General features: G+C 44.6%; 1 protein-coding gene across 1 annotated transcript in view; it reads right to left on the bottom strand.

Annotated features, from left to right (window-relative positions):
• Positions 1–523: 523 nt before the first annotated feature.
• Positions 524–13002, bottom strand: part of LOC146191283 (fatty acyl-CoA reductase 1-like) — a 44150-nt gene continuing 31671 nt past the window's right edge. The window contains exons 10-13 of the mRNA XM_084600300.1: positions 12755–12994; positions 3134–3263; positions 2172–2299; positions 524–665 (exon numbers count right to left, since the gene is read on the bottom strand). Of these exons, the coding sequence (XP_084456426.1) occupies positions 524–665; positions 2172–2299; positions 3134–3263; positions 12755–12994 (640 nt within the window). The remainder of the gene's footprint in view (positions 666–2171; positions 2300–3133; positions 3264–12754; positions 12995–13002) is intronic.

The raw sequence follows: 13002 nt of genomic DNA on the forward strand, positions 1-13002 counted from the left end.
TTCCTTGTGGACGATAGAAGCCTGGATCTTTGGAGTGACGGGAGAATTGTATTGTGCTACGTAAGTGGGAGCCATGCGGTACATTCTTTCATTATTTCATGTCACTAGGTTGGCCCTGTATGCTCTAGAAAGGTTATACAATCTTGACACGGCTAAACCTTAATTTCGGTGGCACAGTTAGTGTCTTGCACATTATTATGAGCCAGGTGTTTTCGCGTTTTCTCCGCACGACAATAAGGAACAGAAAGACTAGTTGGGAGGCCATGATTACTAGCATTTTCCTTTGCAGAACGCTTGTTTGCGGGAGGCGCAGCAAATAGAGCAATGCAAGCGCAGAGCGAACCGCTAAAAACAGCACCGCCATGACTATGATGTGATGTCAGTTCTTGAAGCGCCGCTTTAAGGCGGCCATATTTATTGGCGAAATGTTAAGGCTAACCTTTGTGTCACCTCCAAATAATTCGTTGCTGTAGTCCTTTTCAGTTGAACTGTGGGTGCTCACTCTTAAGAGTGCGTTTATTGATCACATATTGAGTAGCGTTTCGTAGAGTCCTGCGATGACTGTCTTCATGGAGTAACCCAGTTCCAATGCTGGCTGCGTGAACAGCAGACGTGACACCAGAAGAAGCAGGAGTAGCTTCAAAGATAATTGCAGGGCGTAGAGTCTGCGAGAGGTAAGAGTAAACTGTTGTCGTTTGCTTTTGGCGGGTTTATCTGTACAGAATCATGGCTTCGCTGATTAATTTTTGGCACAAGACGCGACAGCTTCTCTTTTTACATGTTTTATCTTCAATATCTTTTGTGAACTGTAATCGTGAATCCTAAAGCTTTGAGCGCATAAAATCGATCCTGCTATACTCGTAAACAGACTAGTAAACCACGGTAGCCATGCTCAGGTTCTATTTTTTTTTAACCCACGGCCAATTCTGTGCATTTAGTGACATTTTGTGTGGTTAAAATTGCTTTGCACTATAAAGTTCGTGAACGCTTTCTGTTTTCTCAATATTTTCGTACATAGCTCCAATTAAACAAACATACTCATAAATTATCGACAAATGCATGTTGCAACAGTTGCTTGTGGTCGTTTATGGCATGGCTGCACCATAATAATTACTAGAACCGGAGGTTCTCCCTCGTGATGCTTAGTTTTCTGCCATTCGTTCTTAAAAAAAAAAAAAAAAAAAAAAAAAAAAAGAAGAAGAAAAAAAACTCGCACGATTAGTTTTCTGTGGCAGTTTTAACTACCGGATGCAAGCTCAGGATAAATGCTTCTTTAAAAGCATGATTTCGCTACTCATGGAAATGTTTTACCAGCTCCTTCATTACGCTCATAACAGCATATTATGATTTTGTATAATCACCCGACTATAATAGAGGGTCCTAAGAAAGCTCAACTTGATAAATTCAGTGGGAATCGCAACATGTTGATAACCTAGGGTCGCCCTGAATGCATTTCACGAATTGATTAGTGGCGCTTTAGAATAGGGCGTCTTCTGAACGATACACAACTTGCAGCAAGCAGGCTTTTGAAGAGTACTCGTTTTCAGGCCTTGCATACGCTTGAAGAGAAAGTAATATTTTGTTGACATTTTTTATATCTGTGGCTGAATTCGGAGCGACATTGTGTACTAATTACTTTACCCGGTCTCCCTTCCCTAAGGGGGCTGCTGATTGAAATAATAATCAGTGCTTCCAAACTTCAGTTCGTGAAGTGGGACAGTCTAGTTGCCATCGATATAGCACGACCAGCATGCTTGGCGAATCCGCTTCTTTATTTTAAGGGACATTGGTCATCTACTGTACTCGCCACATGCCCTGCCCACGTTCCGTTTAATCTTCTTCATTACTGCTTGGATATCATTAGGTCGCACTTTTTCTTTATCCACTCTGCTCTTTGCTTTACTCTTAGCATTACCACGATCGTGTTCCTTCCACGCCTTGCTGCGCAGTCCTGAATCAATCAAGCCATTACAGATGAAGAATAAAGGGCAAATGTCTACCGCATCTAAGCCTCCAGGAATGTTGTGTTTCTCAAGAAACTTGAGCCTACACATTACTTGTAGCTTTTGCACGGGTACCTTAATTGCGTACCGTAGACCGCATTCTCTGACTATCAGGATTCTCTAAATGCCAGCTGGACGTCCCGGAAATGCAGCTTGTGGAGGTCTTACCTTTTCAGGTGTCTCCTCGCGTCAGGAAGTTTGTCAACCTCGGCGTTCAAGAGGTACTTGCGAATACCTAGAATGTACTGCTCCCAGTAAGATCGCCAGTCGATATTCGATATGTCCAGACCGAACAACTGAAAAATGAGTCCCTCTTTAAATTACAGAGAGAAACTGTAGTTTTCTAAAGTTAGGCTCTGTTAGAGTCAATTTCTGCAGGACGAACAATCATGAGCACGTTTGTCTAAGCGCCCAAACTTTGCCTCCAGGAGATATGATCAAGCGAAATTTTTAATCATGTACTGAATATTGCGGCAATGCTTGCTGTTGAGCACACTCGCATAGAAACAGGTAATTAACACAATCTCCGCCAAGTAGCTGTGGTAACGTCGCTTTATTTGCTCAGCAGCACACCTCACAACTGCGTGCGCTGAAGATAAGAATGTTCACAACTGTACGTGACTCCCATTTGTGATGGTATGATGTATTCCTGTATTATTCCCATATCAGTGCGCTAAAGACATGCATGGATGAAATAACTCACTAAACTATACTATGAAGCAAATATTTTTATAATTTAAGCAAGCCATATCCAACGCTGAATGGTTGGTTACTGCTATAAAAAGCTTGAGAGCAGAACATGCCGTTCACTTTCCGCATTGCACCTGGAGTGCTGAAGTAGGTTTGCATAAATAAGTGAATAATTTATGTTACAACCAGGCTAGTATTATGAACATGCTTCCGACATCGCTCTTGCGTTGAACAGTCGACGACGCAGCATCCCGTTCACATCATAGCCATCCTCAGTCAGTTTGCAATCCATAAAACTGTCACCCCCGACAGTATCAGTTATATTATTATTTTCTTATTTCTCAGCTTCTATTTGCACACCCGTTATGTAAAACATAAACATATCTGATTATTTAAGGCGATAAAATGAAATGTACTACAGTGAAACAGTCTAAACTTGCCTGCCTGTCCTTGGGTGAAAGGTCGCCAATGAGTCGTTTGACATTGTCAGATCTGAATAACCAGCTTCTGTTCGTAAAGTACCGAGTGTCATAAACAATTTGGTTGAACTTCCGGTAGTCCTTTACGAATCTGTGGCAAAAACAGTAGGAAAGAAGCCAGTCGATTACATCACATGATTTGGCTAGCGATTGAATTCTTTATAAGTGGTGACAAAATTGGCCAACGCCGCAGCAGCAGAGAGAGAGAGAGAGAGAGAGAGAGAGAGAGAGAGAGAGAGAAGTCGGTCGCCGTCTGTAACACTGTAGTGCCAGTATATGATCATGCATAACCACTCCTAATTTTCATATCTGCGTCGTACTTCAATGCGTTAAGGTAGCTCGAACGTTTTTGTTCGCGCTCGCAGCCACGAGATCCTCTATGGCACATTTGTATGCCAGCGAAACTAGTTGGCGTTCCAACCTCATACATGTTAAAGACGTGCATCTACGTGAGCTCCCTCTGCTTCTCTGTGGAAACGTTCAACCAAATCGCTTGCATGCTTAGAAGACATTCCTGCCGATCTTCCTGTGAACACGGCAGTATCCTGGCACGGCATGCGATTATAGCGACAGCTAAGTCTGTAATTTCACTATATGATTCGCGTTCATCTAAAATATATATGACAATAGCGTAGTTTCATTGTTTTCAGTGAATAAGTTGGTAAGTTTAGGAAAGAAGGGTTAAAAGCAAGCCTAAACTACACCACACTGTTACCCGGAGTACAAGTACACACAAACACAAGAAAGAACGGTTTTCGCAAACGCCGTTCCCGCGAAACAGAATACTTGGCTTTTACCAATGACTTATTTCACATTACTGATTGCCAGCTTTTGTGAAATGCCCTTTTATTGATTTCGCGGAGGCAGTTGGCGCTGTATTACGTCAGTTACTGCTTCCCAAGGTTACGGATTCAAACCTTGACACTAACTTCATGAAATGGATTGAGTGCTTTTCGCAGTGTTGCTCCCAGTACGTCGCAATTCATTTCTGTGATCAACATATATGCTCTTTAACCTTCGCAGTACTTCATGCTTCTGTACTATACCAGAGTTTCGTAATATATATTAACTACCTTGCTGATTTCAATGACTCACAAATTATTTCATGCGCTGATGATTATGTTTTGCACAGAAGAATATTTAACCTTTTTAATCTTGATAAAAATCTCTATTTGGTGCTATTTTGTTCTGTGAAACGCAACGTAAGCAAATTAATAAGAGTATGGGGTCTGGAATCATCACGCGGAATTCATGTACAAACCCTCGAAGTCATTCAACGCTATTTCGCTCGTTTCATTGTTTCTAATTATTTTTGGTTAGCCAGTGCAGCAGGCATGAGTACAATTATAAATATTGTGGAAGAAGGCCAGGTCGAGACGGCAAGGCAAGGGATGCCGTGTGTGGCGTTCATTCTGATGGACAACCGAAGTGCGTGCCACCGGCGGCGTCGCGGAATGATGAAGATGATATGTACACGTGAAAGAAGATACTTGGAAGGCTGATACAATATCTCTGCACCCCAATTCTTGGCCGATCCCCCTGTGTGGGTATGTGCCATCACATTAGAGGACAACAACAACAACAACAACAACAACAACAACAACAACAACAACAACAACAACAACAACAACAACAACAACAACAACAACAACAACAACAACAACAACAGCAACAACAATTTTCCCGGGGGGTCGGAAGCGGCCAGCCTGGCCGCTCCTAAACAACTGCTGCATCGCGGCACACAAATGGCTTCAAACGAGACACATGAACTATCTCAGTGCCACGGTGACGTCGATCGGCTGGGGGATGAATAGGTGTCACTTTGTAGTTCACTGGGGAAGTTTGGACGATGACCGTGTATGGACCAAGGTAGCGGTGGTGAAATTTATCACTAAGGCCAGGGGTGCGGAGAGGTGCGTAAAGTAGTATTTCGTCACCAGGACGGAAAGAGACTTCATGATAAGTAGAATCGTAGCGACTCTTGCGATCTTCCTGGCAGGCTTCTGTGTTGAAGCGAGCAAGGTGACGACGTCTGGCCACACGGGATACGAACTGGGCAGGTGGAGGAACAGTCAGACGTAGAGAAGAATGAACTGTCGAGAATTGTGGTGGGAGGGCGGCCATAAACGAGGAAAAGTGGAGAGTAACCGGTAGTCCGCTGTACTACTGTATTATAGGAGAATGTGACGAATGGTAAAATAGTGTCCCAATTTCGATGATCCGGTGTGATGTACATGGAGATCATATCCGATAAAGTGCGATGAAATCGTTCAGTCAGACCATTAGTCTGAGGATGGTAGCTTTAAGTGGTCTTGGGAAGGGTGGATGATGCGCGGAGAACTTCGGAAAAGACTGTCGATAAGAAGGTCGTACCGCGGTCACTTAGAAGCACCCGTGGTCATGGAGCGCCATTCCGCAATACAATATATCGTAAAAAGAAATTTGCAACCTCTTGAGCCCAGCCAGTGGGCACGGGTGCTGTCTCCGCGTTGCGCGTAAGGTGATTCACAGCCGTGATGACCCAATGGTTGCCCCGATCAGAGAGAGGCAGGGGACCACATAAGTCGATGCCGACTACTTCGAATGGTGTGGCGGGACAGGGAAGGTGTTGTAGGAGGCCAGCAGGTGGAGAAGCCGGCCGTTTGCGACGTTGCCATAGGGGGGCAAGAAGCGACGTATATAGCTACATTGGAGGGCAGGCCAGGCCAGAAGAACCGTCTCTTCACGCGGTCGTAGGTTTTGTGAAAACCTAGGTGACCTGCAGTAGCGTCATCGTGTAGAGCCTCTAGGATACTTGGGCGAAGCACACGCGGGACGACTGGGACCCAGCGGGTTCCCTCAGGGCAATACACGTAGCGGAGTAGGATGCCATCTTCGAGCTGGAAGTTGCGTAACTGTCGGCGGAGCCTAGTATTGGGTTGGTTCAAAGCGCCATTAATGCGGTCGATGATGGGACGGCAGTAGGCGTCGGCTAGTTGCTGCGAGCGGAGAGCGTGTTTGTTGTCAGAGGCGTCAAACGAAACTGCTGTGATATGCGTCGGAGGCAGAGAGAATCGGTTCTGGTCAGAGGAGGAAATACATTGCGTAGAAAAACTGCAGGTTGATGGCGAAAGTGGGCGCGTCGACATCTTGGTGGTGGCGACCCGATTTATAAACGACATCGAACTGATATTCTTGTAGGCGTAGAATCCTAGCGACCAAGTCGGCCTGTCAAATTTTTCAGCGAAGACAACCAGCAAAGAGCATGGTGATCGGTCACAACTGTGAAGTGGTGACCATATAGATAAGGACGAAATTTCTGAACCGCCCAGACAACGGCAAGGCATTCCTGCTCGGTAACGGTATAATATTGCTCAGCTGGAGTCATGGTCCGGCTGGCGAAGGCAATCACTTTCTCACGGGAAGTTGTGTCGCGCTGTAGAATACAGCGCCGGGACCGCGCGACCACTGACATCAGTGTGCAGGATGGTTGGAGCGGTGTCGCTAAAGTTGCCAAGAACAGGATCCGATGTCAGGGCGTGCTTCAGGTTTTTTAATGCAGTTTTGCACTGTGCAGTTTACACGAAAGCGCTGCGCGGTTTAAGTAGTTCATGATAGGGTGCAGCAATAGTTGCGAAATGTCTAATAAAACGGTGGAAATTGGCCGGGTCTCTATTGCTCAGTCCAGCATTATGTGGCCGCACGTGATCTGTGCCAGCGTCGGAAAAAACCACCCGTATTGCCATCCGGATACCTGCAGCCAATCTCCATCTTGAGGGAACCGTTTATCCGTGTTGGTGTTGATTTGCTTGGACCCTTCCCAGTCTCTGCCTCGGGCAACAAATGGGTCGCCGTAGCGACAGATTATGCTACGCGTTTCGCTATTACCCGCGCGACCTCGACTAGCTGCTCTCCAGACGTCGCTGATTTACTCCTCCACGACATGATACTACAACACGGCGCCCCTCGTGAACTACTCACGGATCGTGGTCGCTGCTTTATCTCCAGATTGGTTGACGAGCTACTTCGTGTGTGCACCGGGCGCCACAAATTTACCACCGCCTATCATCCTCAGACCAACGGCCTCACAGAACGCCTCAACCGTACTCCTCAACCGTATGCTCACCGATATGTTATCAATGTATGTCTCCAGCGACCATGGGGATTGGGACATTAATCTACCCTTTGTAACAGTCGCCTATAAATTTCGGCATGATACCGCTGGCTACTCTCCCTTTTATCTGCTTTTTGGACGACACCCACTACTACCCTTTGATACATCGCTACTCGCTACTGACGCCGCCACTATAGTACTTACGCTCGTGATGCCATCTCCCGCGCTAGTGATGCTCGCTGCATTGCTCGAGACAGACTGTTTGCCTCCCAATGCTCCCAGCAATCCCATTATAACAGTCGCCACTGCGATGTGCACTACGCTCCAGGCTCTCTCGTTCTGCTCTGGCTCCCATCCTGTCAGGTGGGCTTATGCGAAAAACTTCTATCACGCTATATACACACGCCCCTACCGTATCTTGCGCCGAGTCACCGACGTCATATACGAAATCGAACCTCTGAACACGAAGTCGTCTGCACAACGAGCTTCCGACTTGTGCATGTGACACGACTCAAGCCATATCATTCACGCCTTGCTTCGTTTATTTAGAGCGCACCGGGACTGTACTTCTGCGGTGGGGGTAATGTTATCTGGTGTCCCATGCTGGCATTCAGCAAGTGAAGAACGAAGTGTCTGGGTGCGTGAACGAAGACGACGTTGAGGGTTGAGTTAAGCCGTTAAGCAGTGCCCATCGATTCCGGAGTTGTGTTGCCCACTGATGCGTGGTTTCCACTCGTAACAATATTCCACAAAGGTTGGATAAGATGGCTGCTGGGGACATTGACAAAGTTTATAATTCATTCGGCAGTGCATAGTTTTTGCGCGTTCATTTTGTGTTCTCAGAGCTAACTTACGATTATTTAGGGGTAGTATATTGTACAAAATAATATAAAGTATTGGCGGTTAATTAGTAAATTATATCTCGTATAGGTTAGTCCAGCTATGCACGATACTTTTGAAATGACTTGGTCTACGTATCTTTCTCAGATTATCTCCTGTTTAAAGCAGACTGCAAGTATTTCAAGCTCGTCAGATATGGCATTAAATTGTTCATAATTATCTTTGTATCATAATAATCTGCGTGTTTTGATTGATAAATGATAGCTCTCGTTTTACTAATGTTTGTTCTCTGTGCTTTGCATTTGCATTACCAGCGCCCTATTCACTTTAATAGTTACTTCACTGGGGGCCTTCGATGAAAATAGCAACGCTACGTAATCTGTGTAGGGGGAAATTTTCCTATAGAGTCAATATCGTAATAATTATTTACCCACTAATTAACTCTTTTCTCACCGCGCTTATTGAAATTGTTCAACTGAACGATTGCGCAAAATTTGAAATTTGCTTGGGGGCAGTTCAGGCGTCTTCTGGACATGTAACACCTTTTAGTACGCTATCAGAAGACTGTAGATTAGTTTCAAGGTTGCTTTTTATCAGTCATCTCTGCGAATGTAATGGGGAAGGTGGAGCAGCGCGATAACCATCTTACGCTCGGTCGTATGTCCACCGCCATAGACGAGGGTGGCGCTGGTGAAAACACTCATGTATACGTTATAACTTATACGTAACATAAATAACTAAGAAAATCGCCATCGCCATTAATTAGTGGTTTAGCACCGGACGCGGACTTGAGGGGTTGTGGGTTCGTATACCACTAACGGCATGTGGTAGTTTTTATTTATACTTTCTAATAACGAAGGATCTACACGATTACGGTATTATACCACAATGAGGCAAAATTTTAGGAGGACGCTGAAGCTTCGCCTTAAGAGTAGTCATAAAAACGTGCGCATTCATTGGACCAAATCTAATGCTCGTAGTTCGGCACCCCGCTTTTGGTTCAACCGTCTAGCTGTCTCATACCGAGCGCTCTTCTGCGCAAGAATTCTCAGAATCCATCTTACAAAGTCTCATTGGTAGGCGAGCATCACTCTCACGAGAAGGCACACCCTTACACGAAGACCCTACAATGTAGTACGCATCAAGTAAAATGTCATTTAATGACGCCGCACCAGTACCCGCCACAGGTTCCATCACACGTGTTCAAACTCGACACACGCACGATAGTATTCGTCTACATTACACTAGCTTTATTCACTAATCATTAGTCACTACTCACTAATCAACCAATCACACTATCAACCACCACCAAATCATTCTGCGGCATGTTTTCGCGCCCTCTAGATGCGCAGTATGCACTAGCGCCATATAGAGAAAGAAGTATAAGGTCAGTTCCGATGGCCGCCGTCATGGAAGAGTCGGCGCAATTCAAATGTTTTGCTCGGCTGGATTGCAACTCGACCTTGAAACCTCCCTTTCAAACTCGGCCAGGGCGACGGCTTTCCGGCGTAACGAGAGCAGTACACATCGCACAGAAACATTCCCCTACACGCGTCTTGGTGTCTGGCTGGCTTCCTTCGCATGTATTTCATTACGAGGCGTCCATATTCCAACATCTGTTTACTGGCTGACCAAGTGCTACTTGTGTTCAGTTTTGTCACGCAGCTTTAGCATAAATCTTTTTCTTATCCAGTAGAGCAAATTCTGTATAGATCTGCCTTCCTAATGTATAATGCTCGACGTTGAAATGCTACCTTTCCAGAAAACGGGGCCATTCTAGGCCGCAAAATGTTTTGAGTGCTTTAAAGAAGGCGAGTATTGCGATACGTACCTGGAATTTGCAAAATAATATTTGGCTGCTATCTAATGAGAAAACCTCATAGGCTCTCTAGCAATGAAACTCGGCGTCGTTGGTGTCGCGCGCAAATGATGGTACCAAAAGCTCAGATTGGTGAAGCAGGACTCTGATGCCATCACAATGGGATCGATTAACAACCGGCACGAAATTCTAAAGGGTGCGTCGCATTGATTTAAGGGTGCATCTTTTTGTATTAAAATAGATTAAAATTGATTTCTGTGATTTAAGGATGGATTCTGGTGGGTAGCGGTTGATTATGCTGGATTACACTAGACGGCGGCTAATTAAGGATTGATTATAACAATTGTAGTAGGGTGGTTTTAAGTGAAATACGTTGTGGTGGGGGATTAAGTGCGGACTGCGTTGGACAAACTTGAATTTGTGTACATCACAATAGAAAAATGCTGTTTATTATTGTATTCAAAGAAGTCAATGCTTGCACCTCCAAAGCACGTAAGCGGTCTTCAAATGACCTGTGTACACTTACTTTCTTAAGCTGCATTTGTTTTGGATACGTTCCTTGGGCTACGCAAATGCTAAATAATTAAGTAAATACATTAGTGTTTCTTACACTCCAATTCAGATTGTTTTCGTTATTAAGGCAACAGATTTACTTGTCTCATTAGCAGCGGTGTTGCTTTGGGACGTTAAACCCCACAAACCACAAACCAATCATTAGCAGCGGATCATTGCGTCGTTGTTGAGTGCAAAGAATGGTACCAAAGCCCCAGATTGGTGAATCAGGACTGTAACATCATTACTTCGAAGACCGAACAGCAACCGTATCCTAATTCAATATGGGAAGAGAAATTTAAAGTTTAAGGATGGATAACATTGGATTAATGGTTGCGAGTATTGCATTAAGTTGAATTAAGTTGTATATTGGTAGTTTGTGGCAGACTAGGAAGGGATAACGCAGGGATAAGATTAATTAGAGCGAATTTGTGTGTATAGGGGCGAATATTGTGACTACAATGGATTATATCGGAATAGATTGTATCATGTGAAATAAGGGTGTATTGTGGTAGATTGCAGTGGATTAAGGATGAACTCTATTGAATTAGGTTGAAGCATTTTCATTATAGGGGACGGAGAAGGATTACAGGGGGTTAGGGGCCGATTACGATTACTTGGATCAGGTTGGTTTAGGTGGAGTCGGAATGATTACAGCCAACTTACATTGTATTACTTGTGTGTTAGATTACGTTAATTGGGTTACGGCGGATTATGGTAGATTAAGTTGGATTTACGAGTATTTAGGTTATATTGTGCTGAATTGGACAAAGGTGGATCAAGGGGGGTCTGTGGAGAAAAAAAAACGAATAAGAGGGATTTAGATGTGCTATTTGTGGATTATTGGATGAATAAAAAGTAACAATGCCTTCGCCTTCACAGCGCTTATAGTATTGAACAGCCCTTATTTTTATGGCATTCCCTTTAATGCATGTACAAATATTTAAGCTTAAGTAAACGGATGTTACGTCCTGTTGTGATACTGGAGTTTAACATACATCGAACACAAGTTATTTCTCTAGTAAAAACAATTTTTGGTCGTTTTTTGGCTGCGCTGACATGTGATCAGCAGCAAAATATGCATTTGTCGGCGCGAATATAAAATTTGACAATCTTTCTGCTTGATCATTCATACTCACTAGGTCCTTAATAAAGAGGACAGTTTCATACCACTTTCAAGTGGAACGAAGCTGTAGCGTAGGCTCTGGGATCCGCTGCCTTCAAAAATTACTGCGGTTTAACCCTGCTACGTTTCTTGTTACTCGTCATCATCACTATCGCTACTATTATGATTATCAAGCAACTTCATCGTCATTGTTATCGCTACTAGCATCCTCAAGCTAGGCAAGGAAAATTGCGATCTGTTTCTCACGAGCCCGGTGTGGTGTAGTGTTTTGCGTGCTGGGCTGGAAATCGGTGGGATAGTGATTCGGTTTATGGTGTTTGCTTATAGCCGCGCTTTGTCCTCTGGCTCCTTGAAGGTCATTTGCTAACCCACACTGACCTTGGCCCGATGTGGCGTAGGGACGCTTTCGCTTCCAAATCTGTCTACGCGCTTATTTTATTTGCGAAATGTGCCAGTGATGAAGACAAGTGCATGCTTAAAATGTTTTTCAAACTTACGAAAGTTAGTTTTCGATGAGTGGAGTCTGCGACTAGAGCGCACTATTTGAATGACACAGGCGATCTTGCATTCGTCCTCCCTTTCCCACTACGCGCGTTGATTTATCCATTCTTTAATTAAGAGTAGTATTTCGACCAAGTTGCTAGTTTATTAGTAAACTGGTTGCTATACGCTTTAGCTGAACCTGTGCCTGCCCTTCCCTATCTAAATTTTTGTCACTTGGTTTGAGCCTGAAAATTGATTCGGAATGGAATTTACCTCCTTCCCTAACTGAATTGACCTATTGACCGAGAAGGAGAAGCGCGACAAAAATATTTTGACACTCCTTGATTTTCAACATTAAAGAAGCTACAAGCGCTTTGAACAAATCAGGAAGTTGTGTTTTTCTTCGAGCTTTTTATGAAGCCTGTATGTTTTTCGGAATTTCCATTAACATTCAGTGTATACTGTGTTCCCTGTGCTACTCAGCAGATAACAGTCTTGGCCGGCAACAGGAACGACAACCAGACGTCTTGAAAACTAAGCAGGGCTCATATTCTGCGTTATATAGCATACAGTGCACCTGTTCGTAAGATTTTTTCCCTCCGACGGGCTGGAGCAGCCGGAGCAGTGCTACCTTAGCGAGACCCGTTATTTGCGCATTCGGGCACCAACCTTGGCTTCCGTCCCACAGTCCGCAGAGCCAGGTCTCCCGCACACGCAGGCAGATAGCATAGACACCAGAGGTTGGCACTTTGCCGCAGTGAACTGGTGGTCACAGAGAACTTGGGGTAGCGGATAGCATGTGGCAATGGGTATCGCAAAATGGCCGCTTGCACTCCTTCGGTCCAGTCGCCCCATGTATGTTGTTTGAAGTCACTGCTCGTGCAGTGGTACACTGTCACATGCTCGGGCCTGCGCAA

The sequence above is a fragment of the Amblyomma maculatum genome, chromosome 4, assembly GCF_055883805.1.
Source record: "Amblyomma maculatum isolate TAMU_Amacu chromosome 4, ASM5588380v1, whole genome shotgun sequence".
In the NCBI taxonomy this organism is placed as follows: domain Eukaryota; kingdom Metazoa; phylum Arthropoda; class Arachnida; order Ixodida; family Ixodidae; genus Amblyomma; species Amblyomma maculatum.